Genomic DNA, 19522 nt, shown 5'->3' on the forward strand with positions numbered 1-19522 from the left:
GTATATTGCTCCTTGACATAGAGCGCAACCCCTCCCCCTTTCTTCCCCACCCTGTCCTTTCTGTACAGTCTATAGCCCTCAATATGTACCACCCAGTCGTGGCACGAATCCCACCAGGTCTCTGTTAGCCCTACTAAGTCATAGGTGTTTAGTGCAAGCAGGAGCGCTAATTCATCCTGCTTGTTCCCCATGCTCCTAGCATTAGTATATAGGCACTTGAGCCCTGCGACTGGTGCCTTTTTTGCCCCCAGCTCCGATTCCCAAAGGGCCCCTTTTTGCTTACCTGTGCTGTATTGTTGGCCACCCCACGGATTGCAGGTTCCCGATGTTCTCCTTCAGGCTGGGCTGTCCTTGGGGGTGCCACATGGTTTGGTGGTCCACGGCTTCCCTCGCCCTCATCTTCCCCTCCCCCCGACAAGCCTAGTTTAAAGCCCGCCGGAGGAGATCCGCCGACCTAGAAGAGAACACGCACTTACCTTTGGTCAAATCATCCTGGGTCGCTTGAATTTCAGGCCATTCTCTGCAGAGAAACAGCCTCCTGCGGGGCTCAGGATTGCTCCCTTGTCCACTTCTTGTAGGCAGAAGAGCTGGGTGCACGCGACATCCTTCCGGCTCAGAAAGGTGGAAGCCGAGGTGCAAGCAGTCCCTGCTCACTGATCCAGCCCCCTGCAGCCGTAGAGTCTTTGCCCTGCGGTTGAACGTGCAGATTTGCACAACTTGGCAGTCCCTGGACTCTGCCAGTGGTCTGGGCTTCTCTACAGGGGCAGACAAACAGCCAGGGAACTGAGTGCATGGTGGGGTCTGTGGCATGCATTTGTTGGGCTTTGCTGTTGGAAACTGCTAGCCCCACAGATCCGGTGTGCCCAAAATCCAAATCTGGGCCCTGGCTGGGATTTCGTAGCTCGAGAGGAGTGGGTGTCTTGGCTCCCAGGCTCAGTCTGAAGGCACTGGGAGCCTTCCTCCCTTGGTGGTGCTGCATGCAGGATTACTAATGCCACCCCGCACTTTCCTGCCCAGCGGGGAGGAGTGTTGACCACGCAGCCGCTGGCCCAGCCCCAACGCCCGCTTCTCCAAAGGCTACATGCCTCTTGGGGCTGCCTGCTGTCTCCAAGGCAAGGGGTATACGCCCTCATCCTGCCTCCCATCCCCATGCAGTTGGTCTCTTCTCATAGCGGTGTGACCACAGCTGCCTGCTGTCTGGGGCTGTTGCCATCCGTGTTAGGAACACGACCAGCCCAGCGGGTCCTTGACCCCTGCCTGTAGCCTTTAGCTGTGGCCTCCGGCAATGCAAACGCATCCTCTGACCACCTCCTTGCTGCCCTTCCACAGCCGTAACCTCCATGTCTCACCGGGAATATTCCCTCCTCTTTGGGCATCACAACCAAACCCTCTCCTACCGACTGCACCAGAACGTCACCTTCCAGGACTGCCCACACGCCCGTGCCCGCCGGACCATGCCAGCCACGCAGCAGCTGAGCGTGGAGCGGGTCTTCGCCCTGTACAACGAGGAGGAGCAGGTGCTGCGCTATGCTGTAACCAACCAGATCGGCTCCGCGGAAGGTGAGCATCGGGGTCCGTCCAAGGGCGGGCTAGCTCCCAGCTCGCCAACTGCGGGGCGGGAGCAGAGCAGCCATGGAGCAGCACAGGGGTGGATTTACCCTGCATGTGGGCTCCTCTGTGCTGGAGCGAGGATAACCCTCGCTCATTGGGGCTGGACTCGATGATCTTCTGAGGTCCCTTCCAGCCTTAATGTCTATGAAAACTATGAAACCCTGGCAGGAACATGCAGGTGCCCAAGCTGAGCGGGGACCTGGCACTGTGCGGATGTCCTGGCGCATGCTGCAGAGCACTGTTCCTGGCACTCCCAGCTCCCCACTTCCCTTGGAAAATGTGTCAAGCCCTCGTTCTGGCTGTGAGCACAGGCAGCCTTCCCAGGACCTCTCTGGTGCGGTGTGTGTATTTGCTGAGTGGAGTTGTTTCAGGGCTGTTTCATTGCTCCTGTGCTCCCATGTGTCTAGCTAAGCCTGAGCTTTTAGGGTGGATTCCTCCAGCGGGTCCTGTCCAGGGGACCGATCCCCAGTTGAGCTCAGTGCATGGTGGGGTTTACTGGGAGGCATTGGCTGGGCTCTGCTGGTCCCACAGAGCAGTGCCAGGGGACCCGGAGCCTCGTAGGGGCATCGCAATGGGGCTTGAGCCTCAGAGCTGAGGGGCAGGAGTCCGGTTTCTCTGGTGCTTGGACTTGCAGCCCCTCTCCCTGCTTGCACTGGCCATGCAGCTCAGCCCTGGGGAAGTCCTCGCGCCGGGCAGGGAGGGAGCACAGTCTGGGTGCCGAACCACTCACGGGCAGCCAAGCTGTTCCATTCGCTCCTCACCAAGGGGAACACGTGCTGCATGGCTGGTAGAAAGGAGGGCTGGTATTTTTGCTCTCTAGCCAAAATTGGATGCTGAACCAGTTACCGGAAGTGGTGTGCGCAGGGACACAGAGGAGGGTTAGCGTGCATGTGCATGCTGCTGTGAGTGCATGCTTGTGTGTGAATGCTCCTGTTTGTGTGTATGTATGTACATACATGCACCCTACTGTGTGTGCATACTGTGTGTGCACTGTTTTGTGTGTGTGTGCATGCATGTTTGTGCATGCTGCTGTGTGGGGGTGCACACGTGTGTGCATGCTCTGGTAGGGGCGTGCATGCATGTGTACATGAAGCCTCCCCGCAGGGACTGCCTGTAAAACAGCACAGCCGCTTGCTCCGGCAAGGGGTTCCCATTGCTCCCTGAGCAAGGAGATAAGGCCCCCAGTCCTCCCCTAACCCCTCAGTCAGGGCTGAGCCCCCTTCCCCACTGCATTCACTCCGGCAGGGCAGGGAGAGCTGTGGAGGAGGTGGGGCAGCCTGCAGCAGCTGCCGTAACAGAAGCCCTCCCTGCGCCCCCAGCACGTCCCGCGCTCCAGGCCCTGGCAGGAAGCGGTGGAAAGCTGTAATTTCCCAGCCGGGATTCTCCTGCTGGCCGGCCGAGCAGGACAGGAGGGAAAGAAAGAGCCTTTTGAGAGCGAAGGGGTGGACGACCCCCGGGGAGGGAGATTCCTGGCGCCGGCAGCAAGGGAACGTGATCCCCGCGGGTCCTCGTGCCAAGCCGGACGCTGCTCTCTGAGCTCGAGAGCCAGCTGCTGCCCGTGGAGGACGGAGCCCAGCCGGTTCGGCCGTGGGAACCAGGGGTCGCTCACAGGACCCTCTCTTGCAGGGCCGAATGTGCCCTGCTGTCCAGATTGCCCCTGGCCCGATGCGCTTCAGGCTGTCACGTGTCCAGCACCGGCCGTGCCGGCTGCCTGCGTCTCGCCTGCCTTTGCAGAGCTGTGAGGCAGGGGCTGAAGTCGTGCTCGGATGCCAGCAGAGAGAAGACCCTCATCATGTGCCAGGCTGCTGTGGGGGGCCAGACTCTGCCTCTGAATCCCAAGCCTGCCCCCGGTCTGCTCCAGTAGCACAGCAGCCCCTTTCCCCCCCTCGGGGCCCGCGGTGTCGGGGCTTGGTCTGGCAGAGCCTGCTGGTATCGGGTCGGCGTACGTCTCGCCCCCCGGTATCCCGTTCCTAGCTCTGTTTGTGAGCCGTGGGAGGTCACCATCCTCGGGTGCATTGCAGGCTCTGTGGCTCCCATTTCCTTCAGCCACGTATGGCTCTGGGGCCTCGGAGGCTCTGTCGGGACAGACATAAAGTTGAGTCCCAAAAGGACCCGGGTACTCTTGAAGTGCCGGCCCTGGAAGTCTCCCCTCTGCATCCTGGGATGCTCCCGTGCCTTCTGCCGGCTGCCCCTTCGAGCAGCTGGTGCCTTCCCAGAGCGCCCTTGGCGCCCCGGCAGCTGCGTGGAGCTGTGCAGGGATGGGATGGGGTGGCAGCTGGATGCCGCCATGGGTCATTCCTATCTGTGACCGAGAAGCCAGCTCCAGACCCCACGACTCCCCCATCGTGGCCCTGCCCTGGGAGGCCGGGTGCAGGCTGGGAGGCTGAGGGAGACTCAGCCCCAGGCTGCCCCTGCTGCCCCTGCTCTGCAGGGACGTTCCCAGACGCAGTGCACAGCTGCACTGGCCGTGGAGCTGGGGGCACGGAGCCAGACTCCACCCCCCGCAGCGCTTCCTGCCTGTGGGGACAGACACAGCCCGGCTGTCTCCGTGTGGGGACCGGCAGGGGATGACAGCTGCCGCCTCCTCCTCCTCCTCCTCCTCCCCCCAGATGCAGCGCTTTGCTGAAGGCGTCCCAGCAAGCGGGGAGATACGGGTCTGTCTCCAGCTCGGGCTGGGGTCTTTCTGCCACGAGGCACCGGCTCTCTTGGGATCCAGGGTCTGCCCAGACACGTTTTCCCATTCCCACCGAGCTGTGGACGGGGGTGCCAGCCTGTGCCCAGCTTGGGTTTGCTGGCGAGTCCCTGCCCCTCCAGTCCCCTGCAGCAGGGGCTTAATTTCCACGTGCCTTTTCATCAGGGGGTCCCGGCGTGGCCACGCTCATCCCCCCACATTCATAGATCCCACCTCCCCAACCCACCTCAGCCTGACTTTCCAAGCCATCTTGTGCTTTGCAGGGGACTCGGACACAGCCATAGTGAACCCATGCTACGACGGCACCCACGTGTGCGACACGACGGCGCGGTGCCAGCCGGGCGCGGGGCTGCAGTACAGCTGCGAGTGCACAGCGGGGTACCGCGGTGATGGCCAGGACTGCGTGGGTGAGTGCAGATGGCACTGCTCGCTGCGTCCCCCCAGGCTTGGCCTGGCCACGTGGGTAATGGGGGCCATCTTGGCATGTGCCTTCCCACCTGGGCTCAGAGCCACAGGCAAAGCATGGGGAGCCTTGTTCTCTCAGGGAAACTGAGGCACACAAGGGAGGGTTCGTCCCTGCGGGCAGCAGCTGGCCCGTGCCTGGATCAGAAAACGGACCGTGCTGCCTTCTCTGTGAGCCCCGGTGGGGCTGGGATGAGGTCCCGGCCGTCTCCAAGATGGGGGCTGTGGGGCTGGGGGCTCCCTGCCAGGCCCCGTCCCTGCGACTTGGTTTCTAGCTGAACGTTTCTAGCTCACGATCCAAACCAGGTCTGGGCCTAGGCATGTCGGAGCAAGCTGGGGCGTCTTGGCGCAAGGGGCCAGCCCTGGCAGTGTGGCAGCTGGTGCTGGGGTAACCGGGCTCTGTCCTTCCTCAGACATCGATGAGTGCGCCGAGGGCGAGAGCCGCTGCGGCCCCTTTTCCGTGTGCCTCAACTCCCTGGGCAGCTACCGCTGCGAGTGCCAGCACGGCTACCACCTCGCCGACGACCGGCACACCTGCGTGCGTGAGTATCCTGTCCCGCCTGGCCGGCTGTCCTTGTGCCCATGCCTCACCAGCCACAGCCCAAGCACCGGGTATCCTCACTTGTCCTGGCACGCTGTGGTGGGAACGGGGCCCTGTCCTTTCAGGGGTGCCTCAGGATGGGTCCTGCTTGCCCTTGGGGCTGCTCACCGAGGGGTGCAGGCTGCAGAGCGTGGGCCGGAGGCGTGTGAGAAGGGGCAGAGATGGCTTCCCAGCCCCATCTGACCCCGGCTAGCAGGGAAAGGTAGAGCAGCCTTGGGGCTGCACTGACTTGTCATGGCCTCCTGAGGTGGGTCGTGCCTCAGGGACATCCCTGGCAGACCGAGCCCTCCTTGCTGCTCTGATGGGGCCCTGTGCATGCCAGGGACATGTCCGCCTCAATGCAGGAAGGGGGAGAGGTGCGGCCTTGCCCAGCCACAGGTGGAACAGGCTGTCGGGCTCGCAGCCGACTGGGGGGCCGGGCTGGTGTTTCCCACCTGGAGGGAAGGAGGTTTCCACAGGCCTGACTCGGTGCCTTCCTCTTGCAGTGGCTGCACCCCCGCCTGACCCCTGTGCGGCAGGCAGGCACAGCTGTGCGGCCGCAGACCAAGCGCGGTGCATCCCCCGCGGCGGTGGTGCCTTCAGCTGCGAGTGCCTGCCTGGCTACACCGGCGACGGGCACAACTGCTCTGGTACGTAGGGCACCGTGCTAGGCCAGACACGGGGTGAGCTGCAGAGCCCAGCCGGGACCCTGCACTCTGTCTGGGGACAGAAGCTGCATCCTGCTAAGTGGGCTCTGGGCACCCCCTCGTCAGGGTCCTGGCAGCTGAGAGGCAGCTCGACACGTGGGGACCCTCGTGGCAGCTGAGTCTGCACAGTGGGGGCTCTTTATTCCCATACACAAGGTCCAGACAGACCTCTCCCAGCACCGTGCAACCCCTGGCCCAGTGCCCCAGGCAGGCCGGCTGCACAACCTGCTGCTCCCCCGCTTCGAGGGCTGCAGCCAGCCTCAAATGCAAACGGCAGGGCTGGGGAAAGCAGGCTCTTGGAAGCCGGCCTGGACATTCCTGTGTTGCGGGGAGGGGCCGGCTTCGCCTCCTACCCCCGAGTCAGTACGCTGCCCCCATATCTGGATTGACTGTATCCAACAGGCTCCGTCTTGCTGGGGTCGGGGGGGCCCGAGAACAGTGCTTGGGTGTTCGCTGCAGAGCGCGTACGGGGTGGGATGCATTGCCGGGGTGACCTCAGCCAGGAATCCGCAAACGCTTCCCAATTCCCGTTTACTGAGCAAACGCGTTGGGGAAGTATCCCCGGGGGCTGGCCCTGCTGTGTAGCTGTGCTCGGAGGCACCCCTGGCGCTGGGCGAGGCGCCGACCCGGCTCCATCTGCTGCGAGCACCCAGAACAAGGGGGGAAATGTCAGTGCAGCCTTTTAGCACCGTGCCCGTGCCCGCCCCTGCACCAGGCAGCGGGTACGGGGGCAAGGGGTGGCAGGTGGGGCACGAGCTGTACTCTGGCCCATCGCGGGGCAGCCTTGTCTACCTTACAGGCCTGCTGCTGCCACAGCTGTGGGGGCGGAGCGGTGGGGGCAGTGCCCCCTAGTGGACGTGTGGTGTGTGTTCACCACGGTTTAGCTCCACCCTCTCCCCGAATTAAAGATGCTCAGAGCGAGTGATGGGGGAGCGCGTGGCCTGGCTGGGTTGTGGGGCAGGGGGCTGGGTCACACCGAGTCCTGCTCTCGCTGACCGCAGGGGGGTCTTGTCCTCAGACAATGTCAGGGCTGCTCCGGGTACTTGAGCCTGCGGTGACGTGAGCCGGGGCACAGCTTGGGGAAGGGGAAATGGCCCTGTTTCCCTTCGCCCTCCAAGGACTAGGAGGTGGAAGAGGAGCTGGGTGGGAGCTGGGGTCACCCTCTGAACCAGCTGGTGAGGCTGTGGCCCCCATTCCCTGATGCTCTGCTTTGTCCCATCCTGAATCATAGACAATGAGGATGTGAAGGGACCTCAGGAGGTCACATCTAGTCCAAGCCCCTGCTCCAAGCAGGACCAGCCCCAGCTACATCATCCCAGCCAGGGTTTTGTCTAGTTGGGTCTTAAAAACCTCTAAGGATGGAGATGCCACCACCTCTCTGGGTAATCTGTTACCGCTTTGCCACCCTCCTAGTGACAGAGTTTTTCCTAATATCCAACCTGAACCGCCCATGCTGTAACTTGAGCCCATTGCTCCTTGTCCTGCCATCTGCCCCCACTGAGTCCAGCCCAGCTCCATCCTCTTTGCAGCCCCCCTGCAGGGAGGTGAAGGCTGCTATTCAATCCCCCTCCGTCTTCTCTTCTGCAGACTAAATCAGCCCAGTTCCCTCAGCCTCTCCTCACCAGTCCTGTCCCCCAGCCCCCAACCATTTTCACTGCCCTGCGCTGGACTCTCTCCAACTTGTCCACATCCTTTCTGTAGTGGGGGGTCCAAAACCGGACACGGGACTCCAGATGTGGCCTCCCCAGTGCCAAATAGTCGGACCCAGTATCTCTATATCTCCCACCTGCCAGATGGGTGTCTTGTCCCAGGCTTCCTTTCCCACTTAGCAATTCTCCTTGAATGAGCTCCTAGCCCTCCCCTTCCAGGCAGACTGAGTGAGCAGTCCCTTGGTAGAGGCACGAGCTGTCAAGCAAGACGGACTTACCTAAGAAGTATAGCTTCCCCCTTTCCTGGAAGAGTGGAACTCTGCCCTGCCTCATGTGCCCGCAGGCCTGCCATTCATGGCAGCTCAGGCTGCCGAGTGGATGGTGGGTCTCCAGCAACCGTACACGTATCACGCTTGCGGCTGCAGAAATCCCCTTTGCAGCGGTGTAGGCAGGGAGCAGGCACAGGACGTACAGTCCTGCAATGCAGCCTGCTGGAGTCTGGTCCAGAGCAACCCCTGGGAAGAAACAGCAGCAGAAATCCTCCGGTGAGCATCGTACCCACGGTTATCCCAGCACAGCCATTTGCTTCCCTGGCACGGAGGCGCTGGAGTAGTGTCTTCTGCAGCCGTTCTCCCAGGGGAGCTGGTTGTGACTGACATCAGGGTATTAGACCAGGCTGTGTTGCACTGGGGCAAACAGGACCCGGCCACACAGCACGTCTCCAGCATTCCCCCTCCTCCAGCCCACGGATGGTTTCTCGCTGTCCGAAGAGCAAGGCTGGGTCTAGTCTGTCAAGGGGCCGGGAGAGAGCTAGGGACCTGCCTTCCTTTAAGGCAGAGCTGGCTGTGGCTGCAGGAGGGGCCGCGGGACCAGGCAGGGGTGCTCTTGGAGTCGTCCTCTGAGGGTGGGACACGGGGACTCGAGCCGTGGCTTCCCCGGGAAGGGGGTGGAAATGGAGCATGGTCTCCAGGTCCAGCAGGGCTTCTGTGGGTCAGCTGTAGGGCCAGGAAGATGCCCCCTCCCCTCATCACCACCCATGAATGCAGTATGCAGCTTCCAGTGCATTCACCCTCCTCTGAAGCACCGGTTGCGTGCCCGCACTGTGCAGCCCTGGCTGTGGTTGCCGGGAGAGCACGTCCCACACGTGCCCCCGGTTTCCGGGCCTCTGGGAGGTGAGGGCCCCGTGCCTGCGCCTGCTGACAAACGGGCTTCTCTCCCTCTTGCAGATGTGAATGAATGCACGCAGGACAGATGCCACCCGGCCGCCACCTGCCTCAACACACCCGGCTCCTTCTCCTGCCAGTGCCGGCCAGGCTACGATGGGGACGGCTTCCAGTGCACCCCTGGTAAGGATCCTCGCATGGGGCATTGTGGCTGGCACCTGCAACGAGCATCTATGTCTCCTCCTCCCCATCCCGGCTGCCCATGGCCCATACACTTCAGCTGATGCCACCTGCCTTTGGCCCTGTGGCACAAGACGCACAGCAGCCTCCCTCAGTAGTGGGTGACAGCCTACTATTGCTGCTTGCAGAGGGAGCTGCTCCGGTTTGTGACTGTCACAGAGGCAAAGCACCCTGACAGCCAGGGCCCAGGGCTTCATGCGGGAGTTCTCCACCTGACCACAGCATTTGTAGCACTGTTCATTGCAACAGCCAGGAGCTGAGAGGCAGATGGCACTCTCAGGTCAGGGCCCAAAGCTTATAAATATGACCTCCTTCATTTCTGCAAAATCCAGGGAAGAGGCATGGGTCCGAGTGCCCTGTGCAAGGAAGCACAGCTCCTGGCTCCTTGAGCCCATTCCTGCCTCTGCCACTGGCTTTCTATGTGCCCTTGGACACCTCACCTGGCCTCTGTGTGTCTGTTTACCCCTCCATATGAAAGAGGTCACTGGTGAACCCTTGAATACCCTGCTCTGACCCTGCCTGAAATCCCAGTGCCCTGTTGCATCCTCCGCCAATGCCGGTTCCTCCCACGATAAAGCCCCAGGAGCTGGGAGGCAAACAGAAGCCTCCCCGCTGGTTGTTGCAAGGCTGGATGGGCTGCGTGCCCCGTGGCAAGGGTCGCTGTACTCCCATGCGCCTTCCTTTACTCTGCAGCAAACCTACAGCGCCTGACACCATGCGAACATGAGCGGCTCTATTCGCAGCCGGACCCAGGACACCACATACCCGTGTGCGACGACCAGGGCAACTACCAGCCTCTGCAGTGCCACAGCAGCACGGGCTTCTGCTGGTGCGTGGATGAAGCTGGCCAGGAGATTGCTGGCACCCGGACGCCTCCCGGCAGCACCCCGCCGCGCTGCGGGGAGCCAGGTCAGTGCCATTCACCCCTCAGCTTCCTGTTGTCCTGGCACGGGGAGTGCTAAGTGCACTCTGATTTCCCTGTGCCCTGAGCCAGACCCTGAGAAGTGGGGAAGGGGCTGCTGAGCTCGAGCCCAGAGCCCTCTGCCTCCTTCCCCTGCTTGGAGATTGTCACCCGCTAGCGGGGGCACTGGTGTGGGGGTCAGGAGCCTGGTTCTACTGGGACATTGGGCACGGCTGCTTAGAGCATGAGCTCCTTTGAATAGGACTGTCATGCGCTACGCATACGTACGGCACCGAGCACCATGGAGCCTCTAGCCACTCTTGTACCTATGAATGATGGAGGGGCCTGTCTGGCTGTTCTCAGCCTCAGGCCCATCGTGCCCCTCCACTTTGAGAAAGGACGTCTTGCTAGTCTTGGGGGTGCAGCTGGCGCAGGGTTTGGTTGGGAGCATTCTCCTCTCCTGCCAAAACCTCTGGAGCTGGGGTGCTTTGCGGGAGGGAGCTGAGGTCCCTGGTGACCCCCTGAATGCCTCTGCCCAGACCCTGCCTGGAATCCCAGTGCCTCGTTGCTTCCATCTCCATTGCCCGCCTGTCCCACGATAAAGGCAAAAGGACTTCCCTGGGAGGCGAGAGCCCTCCAGGGGTATGCAGGGTCCAGGAGGCAGCACCCCAGTTGGAAGGCACGTGGGGACCTCACACCCACTGCTGATTTGGCTGCAGTCCCCATTCGATACCATGGTGAATGGGCTCCTCAGGGTCTGGAGGACAGGTGTCCTCATCCCCTGGCCATGCTCTGCTCTTGGTCCATCCCCAGGGTGCTTTCAGGCCCTCTAAAAATGGGATGGAGTTGGCGCTGGGCAGCATATGTCAGCTCTGTCTGCTCCTGGAGCAACAGGCCTGCTGGTCCCTGCAGCCAGCAGCGCCCAAGGGAGTGATGTGCCGGGCATCCCACCCAGCTGCTTTGGCTTCCCCTTGCTAAACGGCCAGGCAGCCGTTCACAGCTGGGTCGACTGGGGCTGGGCTTTGGCACAAGCCCGGAGCAGGTTTTGAACTTCCACCTGGAGGTAGCACAAGATCCCTTCATTGCCATCACTGGACAGACACGTGGCACCGCTCATGGCAACTTGCAGGGTTGTGCCACACGTGTATCACCGTAGACATGAGCATTGCCCTGTGGCTTCCATCTCTCTGCCGCCACCAAAGCCACCTGACCCTGCTGCTCTCCTTAATTCATCTCCCTTTGCTGTCCAACTCTTTCCATCAATACTGCTTTCCGCGGCTGGCCTTGCTGTAGGAACACTGGAGGGGGCCAGTCTCCCCCGAAATCAGGCAGAAGGCAGGGTAGGATTTGCACCTTATAGCCTAACCAAGGCGGATGTCTATATATCAGGTAGAAGCCAGCCCGATGGTACTGCTCTAGGGAGGGGCCTTTTCCACGAAGACCTACCGTGGTCTCGTGTGACCATGTCCCTGGCAGGCACATTGCAAACACCCCCCACGGCCTTCCCCTACAGCGGTTGGTTGCTTTGGCCCTCACTCCCCTACAAATCTCTTGCCCTCGAGTCTAGAGCCCACGGCGAGGCCGCAAACCATGTGTGAGCGCTGGAGGCAGAGCCTGCTGGACCACTACGGGGGCAGGCCACGTGAGGACCAGTACGTGCCACAGTGCGACGCGGCCGGCAGCTTCAGCCCGCTGCAGTGCCACGGCAACAGCGGCTTCTGCTGGTGCGTGGACGAACACGGCAGAGAGATTCACGGGACGCGGTCGGAGCCCGGCACGGCCCCGCCATGTAAGAGCGCCGTGGGGTGCTGGGGGAGGGCTGGCTGCGCGGCCCGGGGCTGGAAGGGGCTTACCTGGGCCATCGAGCCTTGTGCAGGCGGTGCGTTGTGGTTAGACCCAGATGCTGCATTCGAGTGCACGTTCTCCTGCAGGCGTGGGACCAGGTTCAGGGCCCGCATGCCCCTGGCGTGGCATCCGGCAGGGCCGTGACATCTGTATTTGAACGACAGGTCTCCCCAGCGTGGCCCCTCCCACGGTGCAGCCCTCGCCACGTCCGGACGTGTCTCCGCCTGCCGTGGGAACTTTCCTGCTGTATGCCCAGGGCCACCAGATCGGCTACCTGCCCCTCAACGGCACGCGGCTGCAGAAGGAGGCGGCCAAGACCCTGCTGGCATTGCATGTAATGTATCGCGGGGGGAGCCGAGCTGCTGGGGCTTGGAAGGAGGAAGAGGCCTGGTGTGCTCTGGGTGGTCTCCGTGGGGCCTGAGCCCGGCCACTTCATCTGAGAGGGGGCATTTGGGAGAGGGAGACACGGCTGTTCCCTCTTGTGTCATCCAGATCTCTGGTTTGTGGCCAATAACCCAGGCTCTCTGGGCCGGTCTAACTCCGACTAACAAGGCAGCAGGAGCAAAACAACCCAAAGCAAGTCTGCTTGCTGCACAGAGCCCCGATCCTCCCCTGTGAAAGCTCTTGGGTGCCGAGGGAGGGTTCACTCCTGTTTTCCTAGGTTGTCTTATTGCCTCTGTCTTGGCCTTGTTTTTAAGTCATTAGTTTTTAAGTCATTAGCGCATCACGGCTGTGCACTTAATGAAGTCCATGTGTAAGTCTCATCCCTGGTGTGGCCTGGGCAGTCTCCTTCCCTTTAGAGCCACAGTCCCACCCCGTGGCACCTCAGCAGAGCTCCTCGACCTTGCCTGTGGCTGCAGGAAACTAAAACCATTTTAATGGACGGGAAGAGCCAGCTCAATAGTGCAATGAGCCTGCCGGGGCTGGGCACCATGGAGGGCTTTCCTGAGAGCATCAGCTGAGACAGCATTGGCAGACGACCCCCCTTTTGCATCTCTTTCCTCCCCTCTTTAGAAAAAAGCCACATGTTCCTGTCTCCCAGAACGAGCCTGTCGGGCTGAAAGTAACCGAGAGCTGGCGTGTGACCTCTCGGGGTGCATTTTGGGGTGACAGTCTTCAATTAGGAAGCGAAAACTGGAAGGCCGTTATACGTGCCAGCTTCAATCTGGAAAGCTCTGCTTGGTCCTCCGGGTTGTAAAATACAGTCAAGAGGCAGACGACACGGGGTTGCTTCATTCACACTGCCTCCCACAGGCTCCAGACGAGAAAATACCTTCGCTGTAAAGTAAAACATATCATCTCTTCTCTTTTTTCTGAATCCCGACAGGGCTCCATAGTGGTGGGAATTGACTATGACTGCAGAGGGAAAATGGTCTATTGGACGGATGTTGCTGGTCGAACAGTTAACAGAGCGAGCTTGGAGCCAGGGGCTGAGCCGGAAACCGTAATTAATTCAGGTGAGTGACCATCTCCTCTGGTTTTAATAAGGCTTGTTGCCAGGCAGGCTGTGACTGGGGTTGAGCTTGCTCGTGGCCTCTCAGAACTGAGGTCTGAGCAGTGTGGGAGTGGAAACACGGCCTTTCTAAGCGCTGGTCCCAGCTCTCTCTTGGCCATTACCCGTCACCACTGCCTGCCAGGGTCTCAGAGGCACTGACAGAGCAAGCCATATAATCAACTAGAGGGGTGGAAAATAGAGATGCTACTACATAACGGTAGGCAAGCTTCTTTGGGTAGATGTGATCTCTGTCATTAGACCAACTGAGTTGTTGGAAAAAGTTCTTTGCAAGCTTTTGGGCAGAAGCACCCTTCTTCAGGCATAGGCACTCAAGCCCGAAAGCTTGCAAATCACGTTTTTTCAATGCATCGGCCTAATAAAAGATATCACATCTACCCATCTGCCTGTGTCCTTAGACCAATGTGGCTGCAACCAAAAACTCTACTACATAATGGCTGAACAGGCACAGGGGAGGATTACAGCCACGGGGCCAACTCTTCCTGTAGCCTGTGCAGTGACAGGGCTCCGCTTGTCGTGTTCCTGCAGGACTGATGAGTCCGGAAGGCCTGGTGGTGGATCACCTGCGCAGAGCCATGTTTTGGACAGACAGCGGCCTGGATAAAATCGAACGTGCCAACCTGGATGGGTCGCAGCGCAGGGCTCTCTTCAGCACCGATCTCGTCAATCCTCGTGCCATCACTGTGGATCCCATTAGAGGGTGAGCAGCAGGGCTTCCTCTCAGCTTTTTCAAAGCCTGTAATTATGGCAGCAGGGGAGAGGGGACCCAGAGACTCACCTCTGTGGCAGGTGACCGGTAAATCTGTAATCGGAGCTGAAACTTCAGAGGCAAGACAGACCTGTTATTCGCCACCACTGCAGGTGTCATACTGTCATTTTTACCACATTGAGAGTTGAGTGGGATGAATCCAGTAGTAAGGTCTGTGTCCTGTTTGCTTGAGTGCTTTCACAGCTGGAAGGGCACTGCTGAATTAGTGATCTGAATCCTCCCAGTGTGAAGTGCAGTCCTGTAGTCATTTATTACAGTAGAGCTGGAAAAGCGATCAACACTTCGTGCATGGGAAAATGGATGGGTTTTGTGCACAGTTCTACTCATGGGGAGTTAGCCAGCAAGGTGCTTTTCCTTTAAATAATAAACACCAGCTTAGTTACAAGGAAAGCAGAAACAGCAGACCTTGCTGAATTACATCTGAAGCCAAGTATCTTTGAACTCTGAGTGGCATCAGCTGGAGTAGCTTGCCTGAGAAAGTTAGTCTCAGTGTCTCCGTGGTCAGAGACAGGCATACCTTTGCCCTATGGTTTTTTCCTCTTATCATTCAGCAGCAAACCCTTCAAAAAAAGGTAAAATGTTAAAATGTTCAGCTTTTGAACCCTCTGTTGCCTCCGATACACCCCGAGTGCACCACTGCAATGTAGAAAACACCACCGGGACAGTAATGGATGTGTCCTTGTCTCACCTCTTGTAAAATGTTCATGAGATCCCTCAGGCTTTCCTTTTTAGAGTTTCAAATCAGAAAGTAATCTGTTCTTTAAAGCATAATGGGAGGCCCAGGACTCATCTCAATTAGTAATCCCCGTGTTTTCCAAGTGACTCATCTTACTGTGTCTTGTTCTCTTGTTAAACGGTTCCCCTATAGCAACCTCTACTGGACAGACTGGAATCGTGAAGCACCAAAAATTGAAACCTCAACAGTCGAGGGTGCCAACAGAAGGATTCTGGTGAATGAAGATATCGGGTTACCCAACGGCCTGACTTTCGACCCTTTCTCCAAACTGCTTTGTTGGGCAGACGCAGGTGACTTAACGCCAATTGAAACGCACACACATACGCTAGGCAGGGAAGAGAATTCAGATCTAAAAAAAATACCGCTACTTCTTGTTGTAACCCACCTCTTAAAAAGGGAAATCTCTTCAACACTTACTTTGCTAAAAATGAGGATTTTCAGCTTTCTCAGGCAATCTCCTCCCCCGCCCCTAAATGCATGCCTTCAGCAATTTCTCCAACCTCTTAGTCAGGGTAGGGCTGTACAATGCTGCACTCAGTCATGTACATTAGCTGGCCTGCATCTACTAAAACTGCCTCTGGCCAACTCTCCTTTGCCACAAACGCAGCTTCCCAGATTAAGCACGTCAGATGTGACAGAATTAGAGCAATGATGAGAATAATGCTATAAAGCAAAAAGGCCCCTTGCTCTGCACCCTGCAATGGGGACTTGACTGCTGGTCTGACACAGAGTCAGTATTTTTTTTTTTCTAAGGACAAGTGAAACAATATAAACTCCTAAAATCAGAACTGCAGGAATCTGTTAACGTGTAGATTCTACACAAACTTTTCTTGCTTGAGGTGCTTAAGTGCTACATGCTGCTTTGCTGCAATAACATCGTAGTATTGCAGTAAGGCTGCTCCACCACAGGTACTTAGAGGCAGTTGCTGCATTAGGGAAATTCTTACCAAGTCAGGCTCCATATTGCTGTCTGAAGATGGGCATTTTTCTCTACAGGCGGCAGCATTTATGGAAAATGCCTGGCAGAGCTGCCTTTTGGTGCTAGTGATGCCGTGGTCGCAGGTTCAATCCCCATTCGGGACACAAGAACTTTCCTGTCTCAGGCAGGGGATTGGATTAAATGACCTCTTGAGGTCCTTTCCAGCCCCACTTCTCTGATTTCTATGATTTTGCATTGAGCTGAACAGTTTAGGTCTAAGATTAAAGTCTGCATGAATCTTTCATTTAATTGACATTTATAATCGGGAACGCAGCACTGAGCTGCATAGTGGGATACGAACAAAACTCGGAACAGGCTCAAGGAGGAATTGCTTCACTTGACCTCCGCAGAGGAGTGAGGAGCATGCACACATACCCAGTCAAACTGGGACTTCAACGTCTGGCACACCACTTCTGGTGCAGAAGTGATTCGTGCAGGTAGTTTTGTCAGCTTTGCTCAGCTGAACTCCTGCCCTCCCGCAGTACAAGCTGGGCATCCTTCAGGAGTGCAGCTGGGAGACGAAGCTACTGTTCAGGGCTTTTCTGACTAAGGTCTGTTTGCACAGCGTACTGTGGGCCATGTCACCTCCGGAAGACTGCATGGAAACTAGCCTGCCTTGTGTTTTGCCTGATGTAATGTTTTATTTGAAAAGGAACCAAGAAGCTGGAGTGCACGTTCCCAGATGGAACAGGAAGGCATGTCGTACAGAATAACCTCAACTACCCCTTCAGCATCGTTAGCTATGCCAACCACTTCTACCACACCGACTGGAGAAGGTAGGCACCACGCTGGTAAAGAGCACAGTCCCAAAGGCCAAATATTTAGTGACAAAATACCTGTTAGTCCTATTTTAGCCATAGTGCATCCTCCAATTGTCAGGGCCAACATTTTTGGCAGACATGCCACAAACCAGCCCAGCACGCTCCCCAGAGGTCACTCATCTCTTTCCCTTACTGGATCTGCTTCGTGACTTGTGCTCTCCGCCCTAGCTGCTGTTCTGCAGCCCGTCCCTGCCCCAATTTGCCACATGCCACATAGACTACCCCTGCTCTTACAGCTGTGCAGCTGACAGGTTTGGAATGGGACAAGGGAATTTGAGGGAGGAGCAGAGTATGAAGCTCATTTCTGGATGAGGAAAAGGTGCTATCTGCACCACTGCACTGGTGCACTAGGATGCCAAGGTCTCGTACTTTCGAGTTTTGCTGGTACTCAGCGTGGTGCTAATATGTTTACGCTGTTTTTGGCCGAGGCGGCAGCACAGAATGGTGCTTTGTTGCACTGTGCAAACACTCGCACTCAAGTGATTCAACACCAAATTAAGATAGCTCTAGCACAATGAATGGACTCAATTAAAAGTTTACTAAGGGAGATATCTGGGCGTGTTGCATGTAGATGGTCTGACTAAAGCACAGTGATGCCTTCTTTAACAACGGGTTAAATCTTTCTAGAGGATTGAGGAGCAAGGAAAGGTTTTTTTGGTTTTTTTTCCCCCCAGGGATGGTGTTATAGCTGTGAATAAGGATACCGGCTCCCTTACTGAGGAATACCTTCCAGAGCAACGGTCCCATCTCTATGGAATAACTGCAGTGTATCCCTATTGCCCAGGAGGTAAAATCTGTCCTGCTTATGTCATACTAATGGATATGCTGCTGTTTTGGATGCACTAAGAATAGATATCTGGTTTCCTCTCATTGCAGCGAGGAAATAATTACTGATACTTCAACAAAAGGAAGTACGGGCTTTCGACTGGGAGGAAGAATGCCAGACCCAAAGACTTAACAACACCACATGGAGCAAAGAGGAAGAAACCTTCCACGAAGGCCATCGATGCTTACCATAGGCACTGATGTGATCTACTTTAGTGCAAAAGATCATCATCAAGTATTTTTTTGAAGTTATACCTCAATCTTTACTACTGTATTTTTAAATGAAAACATTGCTATACTACAAAAAAATATAATGGCCCTGTGAATATTAGGCCATTACTCTAATTTTGCTTATGGAAGCAACTTTTTAAAAAAGAAAAAGTCTTAATGTATCTTATTCCAGTGTTCGCTCATTTGGATGAAATAAAACCCGAATCATTTTTAAGCACAGTTTGACAATCTGACCTATAGGTCCTTTATAGCCAAAAAATTAAATGTGTATGGAAAGCTTTCAATGCAGTGTCTTACTGGGTCACAGTCATAACCCAGAAGAGACAAAGATCGTATGGCTGCAGAAAGTGTGCAGAACTGTCATGGGACATGGCAAGTACACTACATTTTCCAAAGCACAATTCTAGACTCCTTTTGCCTCTGCCTCAATGCATGTCTTTTAGTATTTATATTAGAAGAATGTGCTAGATTTAATCATTCATGTTTGATGGTCTTTTAAGAAGTGCCTTCGCTGTGCTACCTGTTATAGAGCAAGACATGTACATAAATACCTGTTCAGATGTAACTCTCACTTTTTCTAGATTACTCAAATAATAAAATGGTTGTTTTAAATTTTCTTTTGGCTCTAGTTTTTCAGAAGTTTCTCTTGTGTGACAAGTAGTTATGGTACCAGGACTAGTATTTCACAATGCAGGAATACATCCACAAAGGAATCTAAAAATCCTTATATAATAAACTTCCTTTTAAGACCCCATTGTTTTGAAAAAAACCCAGGAAGTGTTTGAAAGAAACCCCGGAAGAAAGTGTTTAAGCAACCAACACAGGTTCATTAGAGGCAGGTCCTGCCAGACCAACCTGGTGGCCTTCTATGACCAGGTCACAAAATCCTTAGACACAGGGATAGCAGTGGACATAGTCTTTCTGGACTTCAGGAAGGCCTTCAACACCGTCTCTCACCCCGTCCTTATTAAAAAAAACTAGGGGACTGTGGTATCAACACCTACACAGTCAGATGGGTTACTAACTGGCTGGAGGGCCGCACCCAGGGAGTGGTGGTGGATAGGTCATTTTCAACCTGGAGGGCTGTGGGCATTGGGGTCCCCCAGGGTTCAGTCCTCAGACCCGCACTGTTCAACATCATCAGTGACTTGGACGAGGGGGTAACAAAGCACCCTATTCAAATTCGCAGACAACACTAAGATGTGGGGAGATGTGGGCATGCTAGAAGGGAGGAATAGGCTGCAATTAGACCTGGACAGGTTACAGGGGTGGGCGGATGAGAACAGGATGGGTTTCAACACTGACAAGTGCAAGGTACTGCACCTGGGGAGGAAGAACCAGCAGCAGACCTACAGGCTGGGGAACTCCCTTCTCATCAGTGCAGAGGCAGAAAAGGATCTTGCAGTCATTATTGATGCCAAAATGAACATGGGCCAACAGTGTGGGGACACGGTCAGGAAGGCCAACCGCACCTTGTCATGCATCCACAGGTGCATCTTAAGCAGGTCCAATGAGGTGATCCTCCCCCTCTATGCAGCACTGGTCAGGCCGCAGCTGGAGTACTGCGTCCAGTTCTGGGTGCTGCACTTCAGGAGGGATGTGGACAACATTGAGAGGGTCCGGAGGAGGGCCACCCGCATGACCAGGGGGCAGCAGGGCAGACCCCATGAGAGGCTATGGGACCTGAACCTGTTCAGCCTTCACAAGGGAAGGCTGAGGGGGGAGCTAGTGGCCTGTTACAAATTAGTCAGAGGGGACCAGCAGGTATTGGGGGAGTCCCTGTTCCCCCAAGCACTGC

General features: G+C 56.7%; 1 protein-coding gene across 1 annotated transcript in view; it reads left to right on the forward strand.

Moving 5' to 3' along the window:
* NID2 (nidogen 2) overlaps nt 1-18340 on the forward strand; it is a 34829-nt gene extending 16489 nt beyond the window's left edge. Inside the window, exons 8-21 of the mRNA XM_019495701.2 lie at nt 1330-1560; nt 4567-4710; nt 5179-5307; nt 5852-5995; nt 8928-9047; nt 9798-10013; nt 11573-11794; nt 12015-12184; nt 13178-13307; nt 13892-14063; nt 15001-15158; nt 16500-16623; nt 17343-17455; nt 17545-18340. Of these exons, the coding sequence (XP_019351246.2) occupies nt 1330-1560; nt 4567-4710; nt 5179-5307; nt 5852-5995; nt 8928-9047; nt 9798-10013; nt 11573-11794; nt 12015-12184; nt 13178-13307; nt 13892-14063; nt 15001-15158; nt 16500-16623; nt 17343-17455; nt 17545-17555 (2084 nt within the window). The 3' untranslated portion in view covers nt 17556-18340. The remainder of the gene's footprint in view (nt 1-1329; nt 1561-4566; nt 4711-5178; nt 5308-5851; nt 5996-8927; nt 9048-9797; nt 10014-11572; nt 11795-12014; nt 12185-13177; nt 13308-13891; nt 14064-15000; nt 15159-16499; nt 16624-17342; nt 17456-17544) is intronic.
* Nucleotides 18341-19522: the final 1182 nt, after the last annotated feature.

The sequence above is a fragment of the Alligator mississippiensis genome, chromosome 2, assembly GCF_030867095.1.
Source record: "Alligator mississippiensis isolate rAllMis1 chromosome 2, rAllMis1, whole genome shotgun sequence".
Lineage (NCBI taxonomy): Eukaryota > Metazoa > Chordata > Crocodylia > Alligatoridae > Alligator > Alligator mississippiensis.